We start from the raw sequence: 20,334 nt of genomic DNA, 5'->3' as shown, positions 1-20,334 counted from the left end.
TTCTGAAATTTCAATTTAGAAATTTGGGTGAAGTTATTTCAATTGACCAATCTCAAATGTTCCGGCACACCGATGGGAATTTATTGCATAGAAAATATAAATGAACTTTAACACAAAAAATGGAACAGTTTTATATGACTGTGGTTCGAAAGACTGCATGAAAATTGTTTAAAATTTATTCGCGCAGTCTTGTATGTTTTGTGACCGTGTGGTGAAAGGTTCGCAAAATTATTTGTCCAAAAGGCCCTTTGCCAAAATCAGTATAACATCGAATCGAATAAACCTATGCATTCAATACTTGGCACAATATGAGTGTTAACACAATAAGCATAGAGCTAAGATAGTACCTAATAGTTCGCGAATATCTGTAAAGTATCTTCCTTGGGAATAGACGAGTAAAATTTCAGTAAAAATCAGTTTTCTATCACAGGCTCAATACGATTCCCATAGTGCATGCAACACTATCACATTTTTCGGGTGATCTCTTTTGGCGGTAGTGAAATTAGGGTGTGCCAATCGGGTGTAGCATTGTAAACCTTCCTTGAAAAGTCTAATGTCATTGTTGTCAGTGGCGGATCCAGGGGGAGGGTCTTGGGTGTCCGGACCCCCCCCCCCCCCCAAAATTTTTAACATCCTGAGAATTTTTAAAAAAGTTTCTTTTTTAAATTCATTATAAGTTCAAAATCTTTGCAAACCAGATTCGATTACCAAAACTGAGTTTAATTAAATGAGGGTATTACATATTACGTATTGTACAATGAACATTTAAAAGTCGAAATTTTGGACCCCCTCCGAAATTTTTTTCTGGATCCGCTCCTGATTGTTGTACTATAATAAATTCTTGAAAACAGGCTAGTAAACACGAATTTTATCCACCGGTCATTCAGCTACTTCGAAAAGACGATTTAGGGGTTGGTTTTTTTCTCAAAGATTGACATTCAATGAGATATTCGCGCCTGTCGGGTCGCCTGTATGTCCCATGAATTTCTCTAAAATTACATGTGTGTGGTACGAAGCAACGAATGCAAGTTATCACTGCAAGAGTGGAGAGAGGAGCGACACTTAGTGTCAAACTTTTACATAGAAGGTTGAGGTGGATTCAATTATTTAAAACATTTTGATTTCCAATACTGAGCCATTGAAGTAATTTCAGAAATATAATTTAAATTTGGAATGGGACTGACATGCGATCACTTTCTATATGGTACTAAAATGCACTCATTCATTTTAAATTGTTTACAATCTGTCTCATTATTTTTTCACTATTCCTAGAACATAGTCGTCAGTAGATATTATAAATAAAGCACAAAGTAGACTTAAATTAATGACGATTGGGCCACTAAAAGCGATCATGAGATCATAAACAGTACATGTATAACAACCAGAGCGAGAGGGGCATTGGGCTTCGGTACGGTAACATATTAAGTGTAAATGAATTATTGTTATAGTGTTAAAAGTTTATATATGCTAACTTATACCTGGATTTAGTAGAATGGTAGTCAATCAATTCGTAAGACTCGTTAAATGTGCTGCAATATCTGTCTACCGGATTATTCTGGCCGTATACTGTAGGGTGCCCAACGAACGATTTCTTATAACTCAGGCGGAACAAACAAATAATATTTCTCGACAACCTATCGAAAATGCACATTCTTCGCAAGAAGGTACGACGAGACTCAAGCGTTGGTAAATACAGCAGCATAAATTTATTATTATATGATAGCAAACGGATTGTGTCGTTCCATGGCAGTTTTCTTGGAGCAGATCGTACATAGCTTCTTTGAACACGCTCCAATCGATTACTTTGAGCGGCGTTATATAGCGTCCATACTTGAACAGCGTATTTCAAAATGCTCCGGATCATTGCGCAATATATACATTTCAACGCGTTAAGTCCTCGGAATCAGTAGTGTTCCGTTTCATAAAGCCCAATGGATCAAAAGCTTCATCCATTGTGGCAATGTTGTGGGCGGCGAAGCGAAGTGTCAAATAACACTCCCAAGTCACTGATAGAATTCATCCACTCGATGACACAGGCTTACGGATACATTCGCAGCGCCTTAGAATGTCCGAGCGCCAAAAACGTATCTCCTTACATTTATCGACGTTGAACCCCTTAGTAAGAATAGTAATTGAAAATTTATCTCAAAAACTCAACGTAGGAGTTAGGTATTTTAAATAGAATGTCTATGCAAAGATTGAAAGAAATCGATCAAGTAGTTATGGAATGGCAAGTAATACCGCAAATCATGTTTTTCTAGAGACGTTCTACAAAATGCTTCGTCACCGAGCCACTTGTCGATATTTTAGAATAGAAAAATTACACCATGTTATTGAAATGATACACTATAATATACCTACAAAAGTTTTGACAAATTTGCTTCACGCAAATTTCTAAAAAATACAAAAAAAGTGTTTTTTCACGCTGAAAACTTTAAGTAAGGTGCTTATGAGGTAGTTGGAACTTCATACTGATTTTTGGTATGCACAGTGGTGCATAATTTATCGGACAAATTAAATGTTGCTCTCAGAAACGGTATTTTCAATCATCTTTTATACCCCTGTCATATTTTATACCCCTGCAAAATATTTTGTTCTGAACATAATACTCGGGAAGACTGACTTGTTCTGAACATAATACTCGGGAAATCAGCCACTAGATGAAAGTAAATAGGTAGTACTTTCAGTATTTTGTGATGTTGTTTGCTTCTTAACGGATTATTAAAGGTGAGAGTTACCTTAAAAATATCGCAGAATTTGGAATATTTTTGTAAATACAACAGACAGGAAGTTATTTTCTTCCTCAAAAATATGTGATTCGGTACCGTAAATAAATTTGTGGAAGATTCTAAGAACGTAGGAGAATGACTAAAAAAGTTATCATGAAAAAAAAACAATTTTAAGGAGTCTTATAACATATATATAACATGTTCCATAATTCGCAAACTTTAAAAGTTAGATATATAGTGTCTTCAGCAATTTCATTTGTAGTAATATTTTCTACAACTTTGCCGAAGATACAAAGTTTCTATCTTAATTAGTTCACGAAATAAATTTCGTATATCACTTATAGATGAATTAATTACTGAAAATATATTGCTGTAGATGCGCAACTATAAAGGCACGAACTTCTCCGAACAAGCTATACTGCTAAAGTTAACGGCGTCTAGCTATTAATTTTGAGCACGAAAACGACGTTTTAAAACACTGTGCATTGTACTGATTTCGAGAAAAACGGGTTCAAAGTTTGGATCGCGGTATGCTTTACGTTATAATTCGCCATTAACTTTTTACATGTTCAATGTCCAAATGTATCTGAAGAAATTCTTTATCCATTGCTATAATTATCTCATTTTTTAAAGATTTTGCGACTTAGTCTCGTCTGACTTAACACCGATCAATTAAAGTTAATCATAAAGAAATTAAATTTTCGTTGAATTCAATTAATTTACAACCATCAGACTTATTCCTAATTTCATCCCGTAATGTTTCCTTTATTTTCGAAAAAAAAATTCTAAAATTATCTACCAAGTTCAAAGCGGATCTAAATCTGTTTCTTTTGGACTTCAACATATAGTGCTATGCCAAATAAGCATACTAAATAAACTTGAAACACAATTTCGAATAAAATAGAATTTATCAACTAGCTTTTAAAAAAAATGTTTCGAGGTATTTCAAATATTAGACGTAGCTATTTTCAGAAAACTATCTGGTATCTCAGTTTCTTCAGAAGATGCTAAAATAGGGGAATGCCTTAATGGTTTGTTATAGTTTTGTCAATCTGTTTGACTGGAAAAAAGTAATTAGATGCTTCAAATATCGTCTGTTTCAAAATAGTGGAATATGAGCTGATATGATTGAAATTTAGCAGGAAAAATTAAAAAAAAGGAAAATAAATCTACTTATACTTTTTATCCACATTCAAATTTCTTTAATAGGAAGTTTTTAGTATCCGTTAAAATGAAAACTTTTGTGTTTATATGTGCAGCAGTTTTCTCAACGTTTAGTACTGACGGCGTCATCATTACCACGTTTTATAAGCAGTCACCATCACTAACAATTTTGACGCATGCTTTGATCTTTTTTAGAGTTACCATGACCCCTATTAGAAAAATTTTACGAATGAAAGCCACATTACAAGAATATTGTTAAACGGTATAGTTCACAATTATTGGTCGTTGTCGACATCCGATATTGTCACCTTGAATATCCTGACAAGATAAATTACACGATTGAATTTTCTCCTCAGTTTGTGTTCACACGTGAATCACACAACACATTCTTGAGACTTGCTCAAACGATTTCATCATAATAGGTCGATCTACGCAACGATCTTCCTCAAGTACAAAAACAAACTATGGACATCTTTACAAATAAAAATCATATGGAAAATCATACGGTTCAGGCCTGAAATAGCGATCTTCATACACATGTAAATATTTAATTCTTTGAAATTTTCAACAAACACATTAGAAAATATAACATAGCTATTTAGGATGGCAACTAGTTAGAATCTTTTACAATATTATACAATCTTTTGAGTTTTTATCTTCCGTGGAAAAGCACTTGTTCGAAGATATATAAGTGGTGGAGTTACGTCGGTGTCTTGTCACTCTTTCTCTTCTCGACTGCAGTAGTCCGTCTGGATTTGCACATTTTCAACTGTTTATATCAGCATTATTCAATAGTACTTGTGCGATTCTTCAGAGCAATCACCTTTAGAACCTGTTTTCTTCTGCATCTCGATGTATTTTTAATAAGTCCATTCTTTCCTACATTTTGTATCATCGGTAATTTTAGCTGCTTTATTGGGAGCACGATTTCGATCAGCTGAAACCTCTTTGCTTGCAGACGATGGGGCAGAGGATGAGAGTTTGGAAATACCCCCGGGAGTAAACATGGGCCGACGACGGTCGCGTGCGGTTTTGTATCAGCTGTCTGGTCATTATAAGCCGGAAAAAATGAAGACTAAAATTAAACTTAATAGTGTAAGTATAAACAGAATGCGTGATTTTTTATCCTGATTGCCATTACCCCATACCTATTCGAATATGATTCAGTAGAACATACCGACTCCCACATCACAAACAACTACCCACGTGGTCTAATCTAATTTTGTTCTGACTCTATGTCCTGTTTTTTCTTCCTGTTTATATTTTTATTAGAATATATTACATTCTAGCGATGCCCCGCTACCTGAATACAAAACGCAAGCCTTAAAGAAATCACGTTTCATATTGTCACATTACGGAATGTTCAAGGGATGCTGGGACTGGATGATTCTGGTGGCCACATTTTACGTCGCCGTCGCAGTACCTTACAACGCCGCATTTGTCAAAACTGATCGTTTAACCATGGCATCCGATGTTATCGTTGAGGCATTATTTATTGTTGGTAAGTAAAACGATTATATACGGAAAGGTGCGGGGGCTGAGTTTTGTGTCGTGTTGCTCAATCCAGGGTAAGGTTTCATAGATCTATTACTTTTATATCGCTTCTGACGCTTGATTGAGTTCTATTGATTCAGTGCGCTAGCTGCTTGAATCGGATAATATGCAAATGATTTGCTTTGATGTCCTGTTCAACTAAGGCTGAATGAAAACAGCCTGGTGTTCCACTTAATTTATTCTGTTAACATCATACCGGAGACAAAATTCGAAACGAGAATACCGAAGCGTGGTGGATTTGTGATAAGTGGATGAGATATTTTTGTTCAGTGATCAAAATAAGTGCATTTCTCTCAGTGCTAGGAGATGCTCAAAACATTTCTCATAAAATATTTACAATAGTCTTATTGCGTGGAAAACGTAGTCGAAAGCACTCTGAATTGATCGATCAGTTTTCAGTAACGTCGTATGAGAACGAAGATTGTATATCAGAATTTCATTATGCCCCGTTAACAGAAACTGTGTCTGGCAATACTGCTCCAGCGGAATTCATTCAGACTTATCGCAAAAAAGTTTGTGAAAGTTTTCGGAATTTGTGAGCCTCTTCTTTTTTGTTAAAACAACAGTTACGGTGTTCTAATTTACCTAGATCAAAAAATTATCTGTTTAATCATACTTTACTTTACTAAAAATTGTTCTACAACTTTACTTTCAGTAAAGTTGTAGAACAATTTTTAGAAGAGTTTTCTGAAGAGATGTAAGAAATTTCATTTTTGTCTTAGAAAAATTGCTCTATTCATATAATTATTACGGTATGCATTACAAACTTAAGCAGTCTTCAGACAACGTTAAAATTGTTTTAGGGCGAATAATTTATTTTATGGCGAAACATACACAGTGAAGACTCGATTTTATCAGCACCCGATTTTGTCTACCCCGATTTTTGACCCGATTTTATCAGCCTCATAGGAAAATTGATAGTTGGTAATTTGATGAGCTCTAGCAGACGCACCGTGTTGAATTCGAATAAATCCTTTCTTGAGCATATTTTTCTTATCTTAGCGATCCGAAAAATGCAAAAATAAAAATTTAATTTTTTTTTATTTTGCGCTGTCAGACCCCCAGGACAGAAAATTTCAACTAAATAATCAGAAAGGGTTACGACTAAAGAAGGACTAAAGAAGAATATTTTAAGAGCTTCGGTTTATTAAAAAGAATGGAAAATATATGTCCCGATTTTGTCAATGTCCCGCTTTATTAGCCTAAAATTCATCAAGAGGATGATAAAAACGGGATTTCACTGTATAACATTATCGTTGAAAAGTTATGAGCCCTTATTGAATATCAATATCACTGATTGTGGCAAACGAAAGTAAATTTATTTACAGCTACATAGAAGGGATTCGAAGTATAATTAAATAAAAAAAGATAATGATTATGATATTTTTTTAAATTTCTGCATAAAATTGATAAAGGAAAGTCAAATTTTATATTATAAGTACTTATATCGACAATAGAAACTAAAGGGTGCACGGAATCAAATTGTATCACTTTCAAATTGCTGTAACTTTTCATCCATTAGGTATCTTCTATTGAAATATTGGGTGAAATTAGTTTAATGTCTGTAATGTAAATTTGTAAATTTTACTAGCTATTGTGTAACCGTCGCGGAAATGGAGGAACATCAGCGGCTTATATAAATTTTGCACACGTACCCAAAAAATCCGGATCTCTCTCACCGAACCATTAGTAAAAATCTGGGTATGGTCCAACCTGCGGTATGTCGTATTTTACAACGGACGCTTGACTATCCACAGGAAGAAAAAAAGTGGTCAATTTAGGTCTCCCTATAGCGTGAAGGAACATAAGCAAATAGTTGAAGCTGTCGAAAGGAATCCCAATAGTTCCGTGAGAGACGTGGTGAAAAAATTGCATTCAAGCGAAACTTTTGTGCAACATGTAAAACAATGTGACTACACACCTACAAAGTTCAAAATAAATAAACGGCAGAATGCAGTGAGAAAATCAAGTATGCGTAAACTCTTCACTCATCTGAAGACGAAAGCGTATTGACTCGTCAAAGTTGATGAGACTTACGTGAAGGTAGATTTCCGGCACATTCTCGGGCTCCTATTCTTCACTGCTGGTCATATGTTAAACGACCCTAAGGAAGTAAGGAAGCAGAATATGTCTAAGTTTGCCAACAAAGAAAAATATTTAGCCGGCAATTTGCTCATGTGGAAGCTAAGCATCCCATTCGTGACAACCGGAATAGTCAATGAGCTGGTGTACTAAAATACTACCTCCAAAAGCGTCAACTTCCACTTCTCACGATGATTCTACGCTTTTTTGGCCAGATTAAGCCAATATCATTACTCGAACGATGTTCTAGAGTGGTACAAGATTAAGGAGGTTAAACTCAATCCTTCGGACGGTTCGGACTTCCGGCTAAATGAGAAAAATTGAGCCATTATGAAGCACTCTGGGAGCATGGAATCGGAAGCAGGAATGAAATAAAAATGGATTCACACAGGAAAACAAGTTGGCCCACATGTTATACAAAATATTATGAGTAGTGTTGAGAAAAAGGTATGTGCATTTGGATATAGCTATGAAGTAAAATAAAACCAATATGTCAAGTGTTTTTAATATATTAAATTGTATTCTGAGAAAGTTTGAAAAACGATCAGTTGAATTAGTGAATTTTGACAAATCTTTTCTTGTGATTCAATTTGATTCCGCACACCCTCTAGAGGATTGATCTGTTAGAAGAAAATGTTTATCATCAAATCCTCTGAAAATCGTCCAAAGGATATGTTTGCTGAAAATGAAAACTGCAAAAGCTATACTAGAATATTGATTTTTGATTAATTGACCTTTGGTAACACGTTTAAGGGGTTGCTTCACTGCAGAACACAAAAAAAATTGATATTTCGCAAACTTTTCTTGAAGCAACAAAAAGGTGATTCGAGATCTTGTAAAATGGGATTTAAAATAGTTGTGAAGCACAAAAAATAAGTTTGTCGCAAGATTGTGGCTGTGCAACATATTCAGGTAGGTGCGTTTTTTTTCTGGAAAGAGTCCACAACCAGAAATCTATTTCCCGATTCTATTAGCGCTTGAAACTAAAGTTTTTTCGATTCTTTAGAATGATGGCAAGCGATGTACATGGTATTTTTCGATATTTTGATTATTTGCGAAATGGTAATGTCCTAAAAATCTACACAAAATTGCTTCTTAAAAAGCCTTCACGAAACAAAAGCTCACGCACGTCATATAGTGGGAAAAAATGAACCCAAAACTTTTTTGAACAGGTTGGATAAAGTTGACCAAATTAGATGTTTTCTATGTAAAATGGTCTCAAAAATTTTTTTGCTTGCATATACAATGACCGCGGTGCACTATCACGCTCGTTTTGCCCCAATTCCGCTTTTTGTTTGAGTTTATATTCAAGACTGGATATAACTAGAAAACGAAAAAAAGCAGCTTGACTATGACTGATTCACTATCATGAAGATTTTTCCACTGGTGTGAGAAAAAACTGCCTTTTTTCGTTTTCCAAGATGGCTTTCCAAACTTTCTCAGTTGTGCCTTGGACTGTAAAGCCTAGTTCCAATTTTTTTTAGTTTCTTCACCAGGGGTTTCCTGGGACCCCAAATTTTCGTTTTTTTTTCGTCCTGCTCGTCCTTAGTCACAAATGGCTGTTCGGCCATCTATGGGAGCTGTCCATAAATGTCAGCTTCTTTCTCCGAACAGCCTAGATAAGCCGTGTAGTGTCGGTAGTGGTTGTTTCAACCGGCTAAGAATTACACTACGGACTACCTGTTCCGGTGGTAACACCAAACAGGGAACCCCAATTCCATAGTGTCATGCGACCCGTGCTATGGGTAAAATTGTTGAGGGGGTTTAAAATATTCTCAATGGCGGACGGAGCCTGGGAAGAGCCGGGCGAACTCCCCAGTAACTGGCTGTGGTCCACCAGGAGGTTGATAACTCTATTATCTTTCTCCGGACAAAACCAGCCTAGAGGCCGCGTGGCATCCGGTGGGTTTGAAGTATGTCAGTTATGGAAATAACAGTCAAATTCATTCGCAAAGGTGGCCGCGTCACTTATGAGGAGGCAAAGAGCTTAAGACCGATCAGTCTGACCTCCTTCCTTCTCAAATCAGTGGAACGTTTAATCGACCACTACATTCGGGATGGTAGCTTGGGCGAGCACCCGCTGCATGCAATGCAACATGCATATCAGCGGGGGAAGTCTATTACCACCCTGTTACACAATGTTGTCTACAACGTTGATAAAGCTTTTTCACAAAAGCAATCAAGTTTAGGAGTTTTTCTCGATATTGAAGGTGCTTTTGACAACGTGTCTTTCGAATCCATTTTGGAAACAGCACTAGATCATGGAGTACCTTCATATATCACGAACTGGATACACGCAACGCTTAGCAACCGACATCTGTGCTCATCGTTAAGACAAGTAGAGATGAGGAAACTGAGTGTCTGCGGATGTCCTCAAAGTGGTGTAACTAGCCACACAAGACTGTGGCCCCAAATGGTTACTTGGGATGAATATACACTTGCTCCCAGTGACCTTACACTCACATGTAGTTTTCCTTTTAAAACTTTCAATGTGAGAATTCCTCTTCGTGAGGAATGGCGGTCTGGCTGGATGGAGCGACAACTTGAATAATACGTAGTTTGTTATACGGACGGTTCTTTGTTGGGGAGCCGAGCCGGTGCTGGTGTCTATTGTCATGGGATGAGATTAAACCAATCTTATTCGCTTGGTAGATACTGTACCGTATTCCAAGCAGAAATCTTTGCGATTCTGTGTGGCGTACAATCCGCACTTCAACAGGGAATTTGCGGTAAAAGAATCTATTTTTGCTCTGACAGTCAGGCTGCCCTGAAAGCACTTAGTTCGGCAGATTCGAGATCGAAATTAGTAATCGCATGTCGAACTCAAATCGAAGAACTTAGCATTTCAAATGCTATCTACCTTCTATGGGTACCCGCTCATTCCGGTTTTTACTGGAAATGAATGGGCGGACGAATTGGCTAGAGCTAGCGCTGCGACTGATTTCGTTGGCCCAGAACCAGTTCTACCACCGTCAATAAGTTAGATAAAGCACAAGATTCGCTCTTGGGCTGCATTCGAACATGCCAAACATTGGCGTAGCTTGCAAATTTGCGTTCAAACAAAGGCTTTTCTGCCGGATGTGAGTCCGAAAATGTCAAGAAATTTGTTGCATTTTTCCAAGCACAACTGCAGTATTTTGGTCAGGGCACTGACTGGACATTGCAAACTCAATTATCACATGGCTACATTTCAGCGCGCTGAGTATTATTCATGTGATTTTTGTGAATCCGATTACGGAACATCATATCATTTGATATGCAATTGCCCTGTATTAATGCAATTGCGCATCCGGTTTTTTGGTTCTCCATACATAGATGAACCTATGTACAGAGAGCTGAAATTTAAGGATATGCTTTTGTTCCTAACCCTGTGTGGTAAAGAGCTATAGTTTTTTTAGCCGTATTTGAATGACAATATCTCTTCGGGGGTGTTGTCGTTCTGTTATCTCAATATCCCCTCGGGGGTGTTGATATATCCGCTCACTGTTTGGGTAGAGGTTCTAAATCCCTCCGGGGGTTGGAAGTTTTATTCCTGCTGTTGTAACATCTGCAGATCGTTCAGCATCACTCCGGGGGTGCAGAATGCTCTGTTTTAATTGTTCTGTGTCGTTGTTTTCCTTACCCCTAACCTTACCACTTCCCCAATGCTTCCCAACAGGAAAATGATGAAAAGACGATTCTTGGCAAGGCACAAATCTCCGATCAATATGGGGAACGTGCCATTTGAGCCAGACGCTACTGATTCCTGATTCCTGGACTGTAAAGCCTAGTTCCAATTTTTTTTAGTTTCTTCACCAGGGGTTTCCTGGGACCCCAAATTTTCGTTTTTTTTTCGTCCTGCTCGTCCTTAGTCACAAATGGCGGGTAATTTTATTTCTTGACTGCATGGTGTTAGGTACTAAAATTAGTATATGTGGTATTTTTTCGAACAAAAAAGAGGTCCTTTTTATTTCATTTTGTCATAAAAAATTGTTTAAAAAATATACAAATAGTAACTTTTCGAATCGGAAGCAATTGACAATTCGAATCACAAACAATTGACAATTTCGTCTCTGGTTAGTTAATTAAAATTGGTCAATCAGGTCACCCGTAGTATTTTTTAAATAAACGAGCCAAAGACCTTTAATGTCAATATAACGAACAAAACTTTTTTTTTCGCAAAGCCCCATAATTTGCAATGCTAAATACTGTCAAAAAATTTGGTCTTCCATCGATCGCCTAATTTAAGTGGCCCATATAAGAAATTTTGACTCCCATTTGATACTTGGTTTATGAAAATCGGTTCAGTCATCACTGAATAACCAACGTGGCTTTAATTCCGGAATAGATAATAGCTTAAAAAATCTTTGGCTGTTCATGAGTGATCTAGATCTGCAAATCAAAGTAATTTGATGTTCATTTCAGTAGATTTTTAATCTCTGGGGTATTACGCTTGAAACGGTTAATAGGGGAAATTCCTGTGTAACCGTACTAACTAACCTATAACTCCGAAGCCAAAAAAAAAAAATTAAAATTAAATAAAATTCATTAGCTGTTAGAGTGTCATATATTTCATTTGAAATCAAATTTGTGAAAATCGGCAAAGAACTTACTGTAAAATAGATATGGCATTAACTTAGAAATTTTGCAAATCCCCCGGGGCATTAAGAACCATCGCAGACGGCCAATGGGGTCAAAGCTACTTTAATTGATCGTTAGTGAGCAAGACTCGCGATTCCAAGTAATCATTTTAATATGTATTGCATCATTTGGCCATCATGTTGGTACTAGTTTATATGGGAATTTGCTGTGTGACCGCACTCTTCAACCCGTAACTCCGGAACTGGAAGTCCGAATAATAAAAAAAATAAATAGCAGTTGATAGGAAGGCTCTACCTTTCATTCGAGACTAACTTAGTGCAAATCAGTCCAGCTCTCTCTGAGAAACATAGGTGACATTAATTGGCATATACATATATACGCGAACACAAACATTTTTCGATGTCGTCGAACTAAGTCGAATAGTGTATGGTTTAAAAGTCGATGTTTGGAACGGGCTATATGAGAAAGGCAAAGATGTCTCCTCACACTGTTCAGTGGATTAAAATCGATTTTATTTTAACATATGGTCGGTAACATATGGTGCAATTTCTTCAGCTGTATTCGACTTTTGCCAGATTTGAAATATGTAACAATAAACAAGAATTATGGCAAAAATCAATTTCCAACTATAATGTAAAGGATGCTGCGGTTCAAACTTTGAACTCGTTTATATTGTCACTTAGTCCGGTCTGACTTAATGCTTTATTAAGAAGTATTCAACAATATTAGGCTGAAAAGATATTAAAAATATATTGAGAAATCATCGTTATTTCAATTTGTTTATAAAAATTATTCGAGGGATCCGGGGCTATTAAGACCGTGGGGGTAATTCGGATCCCCTCTATTCCGCAGAAAATCGTCAGACTTTCTGACTATCGTACTTATTCGTGAAAGCGCCATCCTGAAATATTATTTTGACAGATGAGTCTTATTCAGCAGTAAAATCGTGATTAAAGTAACAAATAAAAGTGAAAAAATATCAGGAAGTGTTTTGGAAAGCTTGAGGCTCCTATGTTATGGAATGACTTTTGTTTGGGTGGAAACACAGATATTTTCAAGACGTTCATCACTTTTAAGCGAAATGAGTGTACGGGGCTATTCGGACCCCCTGTTCCATCTACCACCGTTCAGCGACTTGCGGCTACGCACACGATTGCATAAACCACAGCAAAGAAAACATATGATATGTAAATCGACAGCTGTGACTAACCAAATTAAGTTGTTGTAACGCAGTTTATTTCATAGGTAAACATAATTCTATTGCAACAAAATTTAAAAAAAAATGGCGGTCTGAATAGTCCCGTGGGGAGATCCGAATTACCTACCCCTACATTGTAAAAGGATGGAAAAACGTAGAGTTTTGCAAATCATCGCCTAGCGCTGCCATGGAGTGGTGCAAATGAGTTTTAAGGGCATCAAAATGTAGCTGAGGTTACAAACTAACAATGACGACCTTTGACCGATTATTTTTTTCACATCTATTCATCTAAAAGGGCGATTTGCTTAGGTAGGTTCGGATAGCCTCTGGTTCCCCTAATATTTTTTTCAGTAAACTTTTTATCCGTCCTACATAATTTTAATGGTCCATTCATGAATGACGTATCGCAAAAATTGTGCAAAATTTATTCGCTTCTCCCCGCATGTAACAATTTGTCACAAATTTCTCTATCCACTCCTTCCCTATTACGTAACAAATTGTCAAAAAAAAATTTCTTCTGTAAAAAACATGTTACGAGATGTTTTAGCCTATTCTCCCATCCCCTTTGTCATACTCCATAAAATCGTTACGTAATTTATGAATGATCCTTAAATGGAAGAACACCTCATTACTTTTAATTAGTTAAAAAATAAGCAGGATCGATGTAACGGATAGCAAGAAACTAAATAAAATTTAAACTCATGTTAAAAAAATTTCGAATTCCGAAACAACTATCCAATTTGTATTTTTATTCATCGTTGTGAACCCATAAATCAAAGGAAAAGCTCGACCGATAACAAATCGTTTGCACACTGGAGAGATTTTCATTCTACTCCGAAGATAACACAGCATCAATACATTTACTGCAAAGAAACTAGGTGAATGTTATCATCATACAAAACTTCATTAACTTTCCGATAGGATTGATCCACTTTACTACCATTGTAGGGAATATTTTGCGTGAACATGTTCCTGCAAGGAAGTTGATTAAAACTAAAACATTTCTTCATCTACAATCTTCTGCTCATCGTTTCTCAGAAATGAATAGTTTTTCAATCTGGTTCAAGAGGTTCAGGCCAACAGTTTCAGCAATTTAATTAAATTTTGTTTCGCTTTCGTTGCAGATATTTTAGTAAACTTTCGCACCACGTACGTGTCCCGGAAGGGTGAGGTTGTATCAGATTCTAAAAGTATAGCAGTTAACTATCTAAGAGGTTGGTTCGTGGTTGATCTGCTGGCTGCCCTGCCGTTTGATCATCTCTATGCGAGTAACGTAATCAGTGGGGAGGTAAGCCCTAATGCAATTATTATCCTTGTTGTGTCTGTATTAGATGATTTCATTATGCAGATTTTCCTGTACACAGAGAGTGGTTAAGTCACACCATCTCTAATATGTCACGTACACAAACACACTTTGTACATTTAGATGTCCTTGCGCTGAAATGCTGTCACTGTCCTACACCTAGGACTAGCCACGCTGGGAGCTATGATACTAATTAAGTTTTTTCTTTCTTTCCCATTTTGGTTATCTCCCCGTATTTATCCGATTATTACATTCACGCACAGGAATCTCACATTCATTTAGTCAAATTAACACGATTGTTACGGCTGGCACGATTGCTTCAAAAGATGGATAGATATTCGCAATACACGGCTATGATTTTAACTTTGCTGATGCTATGCTTCTCTTTAGTTGCACACTGGCTGGCTTGCGTTTGGTTTGTGATAGCAGAGAAAGAAAGACTCGTTAATGATGTTGACTGGGACATTGGTAAGTGAAAATGTTTGTGCTTGCTCGATGTTCCCCGTTGTGCACTCAGCGGGTCGCCTACCCGAGATTAATTATTTTAATCGATAGATTAAGCGGTTCCATCATTCTATCGTCGCTGTTAGATATTCGCGAGGGTAATTAACTATCCGAAATGTGGCACAGAAGCTACGATTTCACGGAGGACTAGTAATTTATTTACCGCCCTCCAATTAATTTCGGTGTTGTCACTAGAAGGCACACTCTAAGGTATTTCAAACTCCAAACCTGAGCATAAGACTCGTAGTATGAAAAATAAAATAATTCTAATTAGCGATCACAACAATATTCGAGTTTCTTTTTTTGGTCTCAACTGATTGTGAAATTTTTGGGGGCGATTTGTTACTCCCAGGCTCTGCGCATCGTGTTTAAAGATTGTTGAAAAATGTGAATGAGAATTTTCATAATTGGGCTGTTCTTCTTTCGACGGCTAATCAGGAATAATTCCCGATATCATGAAAATGTTCCACGATTAACATATCCTTTAAGACGGAACCTTAAACAACTAATAGCTTAATAATTATCGAGCAAAATTTAAACGCTTTTACTGCAACTGTCCTAATAGCGGTTCAAACAAATGACAATTTGTTTACAAATATTAAGACCGTGCCAATTGATTGAGCAAATACTAAGAAAACACCTCTGATGAATGATACCAGAATAGTTCAAATTGACATTCCTAAATATCCTAACTACATAGATACGATTCAGTGAATCATTCTAAATAATTATTTAAAAGATATAAAATATTTGCGAAGAACATTTTCAGTAATATTTTGGATTGAACTGCATATTTTCAGTGTTGACAGATTCTGTCAACAGATTATATGCAGAAATCTTTCTATGTACTTTAGAATCGTTATATCATTCTAAAAAATAACTCCTTACAAGCAACTGTTTCCCATACTAATTCCCACACAAACATTAAGCACTAAACATTAAATTCAATCGCTTTCACAATTTGCAGTCATTTGAGATCACAAAAGGAATTCAAAACTCAGGTTGAAAAAGTAAAAAAGCTCTACTGTGCCAAACATTTTCGTTTTGCAAAAAAAACTATATGTAATGAAGTAATAATTTGGGTCGCATGCAATAAACATTTTTCGATCTCAACGAACTGAGTGGAACGAGAAAGGAAAAAAGGCAAGTCCTTAAAAGTCGATTTTAGTCAAATTTACTTGAAACACATTTCATGCAAGAAGAATGTGTGTAAAGTAGTCAAACTATTCATTAAAAAATCAAATCATTTTTTTCAAGTTCAATTAATAAAAAATAAAGAGAAAATTTCACTCAAGCTTCCTTTTTAGTGAACGCAAATTGAATCTTCCCGTTAAATTTTGCACGGTCTCCTTGGTCACTTTCCTTTCCTTTAAACTACATGTCGCTGACAACTGTCCTTCGCGTCTTCTTGAGATTCCGCTTGACGATTGTCTTTTCCGTAATCACAAGATGCCAAATCCAGCTAAAACAGAATGGAACAATTGTGTTGCTTGAGAAAAGGCAACAGTTTGAAAATCTTCACCACCTTATCTCTTCCAGTCGATGTATTATATTCTTATCCAGAAGGCTGTTCGAAGGCTGCCGTGACGTAGATGTCGTCGCCCTGTACTACGCAATCAAGCTTCGTCAGTATCTTCATGTACAGCTTGGAATAATGCATCTGATGCACGATTTGGAAAATGCAATTTCAAATCTTGGACACGCATCTCCTGGCAGGCGTGGAGTTTGGCGAAGAATTTGTGAAATGAAACATAGAAATTATTTTATATGTTTCTTAAGGAATCCTCTTTTTGGTTGAATATGGGGGGGGTGTACAAGCCAGCTCGTGCGTCCCCATGGAGCCGCCAGTGCCCCTGCTGATATGCATGTTGTATTGCAACCATCGCACAGTGGTCCCAAATAGCAAAAAAGGGGGTTTTTAGATTGCGTCAAAACGGTTGACTTTAGCAATATGGTGTCTTTGAGAAAGTTTCTTGGAGTAGAACTGACCTTCTTTCTGTCTTCAGATAGACAAATACTTACATCAGCAAAGTTATAGAGAAACTCGTTACATACTTTTTACCTGAAGACTGCAACTCTCTATCTTTTGAGCTTTTTGAGGTATGGGACATTATTTGTAAAAGGCCCCTTAAAAACAGTTTTTTCATCATAAGTTTTCTGCTAGATTTTTCCATTATATAAATGTTCTAGAACATTGTTAAGACTATTAAACTGCATTACTTTGCCGAAGACGGAAATTTGCTATCACTAGTACGTGTGGAGATATTCACGTTTTGCCTTTCTCAATAGAAAGGTATTGCAATTGCTCTGAAAACCGACTTTTTAACGGAGGCCCGGAGGGCCGAGTGACATATACCATTCGATTCAGTTCGTCGAGTTCGGCAAATGTCTGTGTGTGTGTATGTATGTGTGTATGTATGTATGCGTGTGTGTGTATGTGCGTATGTGTGTGTGTATGTGACCAAAAATGTCACTCATTTTTCTCAGAGATGGCTGAACCGATTTTGACAAACTTAGTCTCAAATGAAAGGTGCAACGTTCCCATAGGCTGCTATTGAATTTCTAATGGATCCGACTTCCGGTTCCGGAATTACAGGGTGATGAGTACGATCACGAAGAAAATGTCGATTTTAAGAAATTCTGCAATGAATGTATAAAGGTGAAAATTTTTCCAAAATATGACCACAACTGCTTCGATTTGTAGTATTAGGTCACTAACATCCATTCAAAGTCTATTTGGCCACATTGGCCACCATCATCGGTTCCGGAAGCCCCGGCGGAAGTATCTAAATTCAGAATAACAGTCACATCGGTTTCTCGGAGATGGCTAGACCGATTCGGCTAAACTTGGTCTCAAATGAAAGGTATTGCGTCCCCGTAAATGGCTATTTAATTTCATCCCGATCCGATTTCCGGTTCCGGAGTTACAGGCTGTGGCGTGCGATCACATAGCAAATTGTGATTCAAACCGATACTCCGATGAAAGCAAAAAAGGTAAAAATTTCGCTAAAATGTCTCTCAAACAATTTAAATTTGCTGTTCTAGGTCACCGACGGCCAACCAAACTTTCGTTGACTACATTGACCACCATAGATGGTTCCGGAAGTGCCCGGGAAAAGCGGCCATCTTTCAAAATTTACGAACTCACATCAGTTTCCCGGAAATGGTTTGGCCGATTTTCACAAACTTAGTCCCAAATGATAGCTATAATATCCCCACAGATGTCAATAAAATTTCGTACGGATCGCTTATATGGGTCCGGAAATATAGACTAAATCGTCCGGTCACATATGAAATTCCCATATAAGCCGGAACTCAATTTTTTTTTTCAAATGGGAGACCTCATGAAATTTCAGAAATCGAATTCGTATTTTTGATGCCAAACATCTTTAAAATGCATGAAACGTCGAGATTTTATGTTATCTCGAAAAAATTTTTTTTTATAAAAATCGACTTTTGGGACTGCCGATTTCGCACCTTTTTTCAGTTCAATATTACCGTGGCTGTTTTTTCTTTTTCAAAATTTTAGAACTCGAATAATGATTTATTTTCCTGTATATAGTTGTCATGTGATGTATAATAATAAAATGTAATATATGCATTTAAAAGTTTTTAATGAATATAAACAACGCACACATTCTCGTGATTCATGATTGAGAAAGGCACAATTGCACCGCTAGGTGGATTAAAATAGGTTTTTTTGATTGAAAATAGCTCTTTTTCCAATGACGAGAACTTTTAAACGGGCAAAAACGGGCAAACCACTTTGTAAACAAATTAAAGTGCAAGAAAAGCACAACAAATGCTGGAAAAATCAGATCTCCCCAAGGCGGCCCTCTATGGAAATACTAGAGCTGAAGTTTGTCTAATTCCGTCATTAAATGCTATTAATTACTTGCCGTTTGGTTGCACTTGCGCCATTGTTATGAAGTAGGCGCAAGTGAATTGTCAGTTTCCGGTGTCAGGCGTATGCATTGAGTTTTTGAAAAACTGTAACTTTTGACCCAAGCAAACAGAAGCTTGGATAATACTTTAAAAGCACACTTTAAAATTCACAAAAAGTTCTTAGGGAACTTTCAAGCTGCTCAAGCTTTCATAGAACTGCTTAACCCGCTATTAGAACATAAAACGTATTGCAAAATTACTTTAAACGAGAAGCTTATGCAGCTCCTTTATATCAACTTTTGGTTGCTTGGGTATTTACTCAAAACGTGCTTACAAAAGTAAGAAAGGCTAATTATTGCGACTTTAACCCTTTATTTCAGAACTAACAGTAATATATAGTGATGTATTTAATGCCGGAACAACTCTAGTATGGACAAATTTCAGCTCTAGTATTTCCATAGAGGGCCGCCATGGGGAGATCTGATTTTTCCAGCATTTGTTGTGCTTTTCTTGCACTTTAATTTGTTTACAAAGTGGTTTGCCCGTTTTTGCCCGTTTAAAAGTTCTCGGCATTGGAAAAAGAGCTATTTTCAATCAAAAACCTATTTTAATCCACCTAGCGGTGCAATTGTGCCTTTCTCAATCATGCATCACGAGAATGTGTGCGTTGTTTATATTCATTAAAAACTTTTAAATGCATATATTACATTTTATTATTATACATCACATGACAACTATATACAGGAAAATAAATCATTATTCGAGTTCTAAAATTTTGAAAAAGAAAAAACAGCCACGGTAATATTGAACTGAAAAAAGGTGCGAAATCGGCAGTCCCAAAAAGTCGATCTTTATAAAAAAAAAATTTTCGAGATAACATAAAATCTCCACGTTTCATGCATTTTAAAGATGTTTGGCATCAAAAATACGAATTCGATTTCTGAAATTTCATGAGGTCTCCCATTTGAAAAAAAAAATTGAGTTCCGGCTTATATGGGAATTTCATATGTGACCGGACGATTTAGTCTATATTTCCGGACCCATATAAGCGATCCGTACGAAATTTTATTGACATCTGTGGGGATATTATAGCTATCATTTGGGACTAAGTTTGTGAAAATCGGCCAAACCATTTCCGGGAAACTGATGTGAGTTCGTAAATTTTGAAAGATGGCCGCTTTTCCCGGGCACTTCCGGAACCGTCTATGGTGGTCAATGTAGTCAACGAAAGTTTGGTTGGCCGTCGGTGATCTAGAACAGCAAATTTAAGTTGTTTGAGAGACATTTTAGCGAAATTTTTACCTTTTTTGCTTTCATCGGAGTATCGGTTTGAA

General features: G+C 36.7%; 1 protein-coding gene across 3 annotated transcripts in view; it reads left to right on the top strand.

Moving 5' to 3' along the window:
- LOC131692392 (potassium voltage-gated channel subfamily H member 8) overlaps positions 1–20,334 on the top strand; it is a 192,083-nt gene that overhangs the window by 80,144 nt on the left and 91,605 nt on the right. The window contains exons 6-9 of one of the 3 annotated variants that reach the window (XM_058979408.1): positions 4,852–4,988; positions 5,166–5,394; positions 14,433–14,596; positions 14,875–15,079. In XM_058979408.1, coding sequence (XP_058835391.1) covers positions 4,852–4,988; positions 5,166–5,394; positions 14,433–14,596; positions 14,875–15,079 — 735 coding nt within the window. Of the gene's footprint in view, positions 1–4,800; positions 4,989–5,165; positions 5,395–14,432; positions 14,597–14,874; positions 15,080–20,334 lie in introns of all 3 variants that reach the window. The other 2 variants (XM_058979407.1, XM_058979409.1) reach the window with 2 other exon arrangements.

Source organism: Topomyia yanbarensis, chromosome 3 (genome assembly GCF_030247195.1).
Source record: "Topomyia yanbarensis strain Yona2022 chromosome 3, ASM3024719v1, whole genome shotgun sequence".
Lineage (NCBI taxonomy): Eukaryota > Metazoa > Arthropoda > Insecta > Diptera > Culicidae > Topomyia > Topomyia yanbarensis.
The sequence above is the reverse complement of the archived record's forward strand: the minus strand, read 5'-3'. Positions and strand labels throughout refer to the sequence as shown.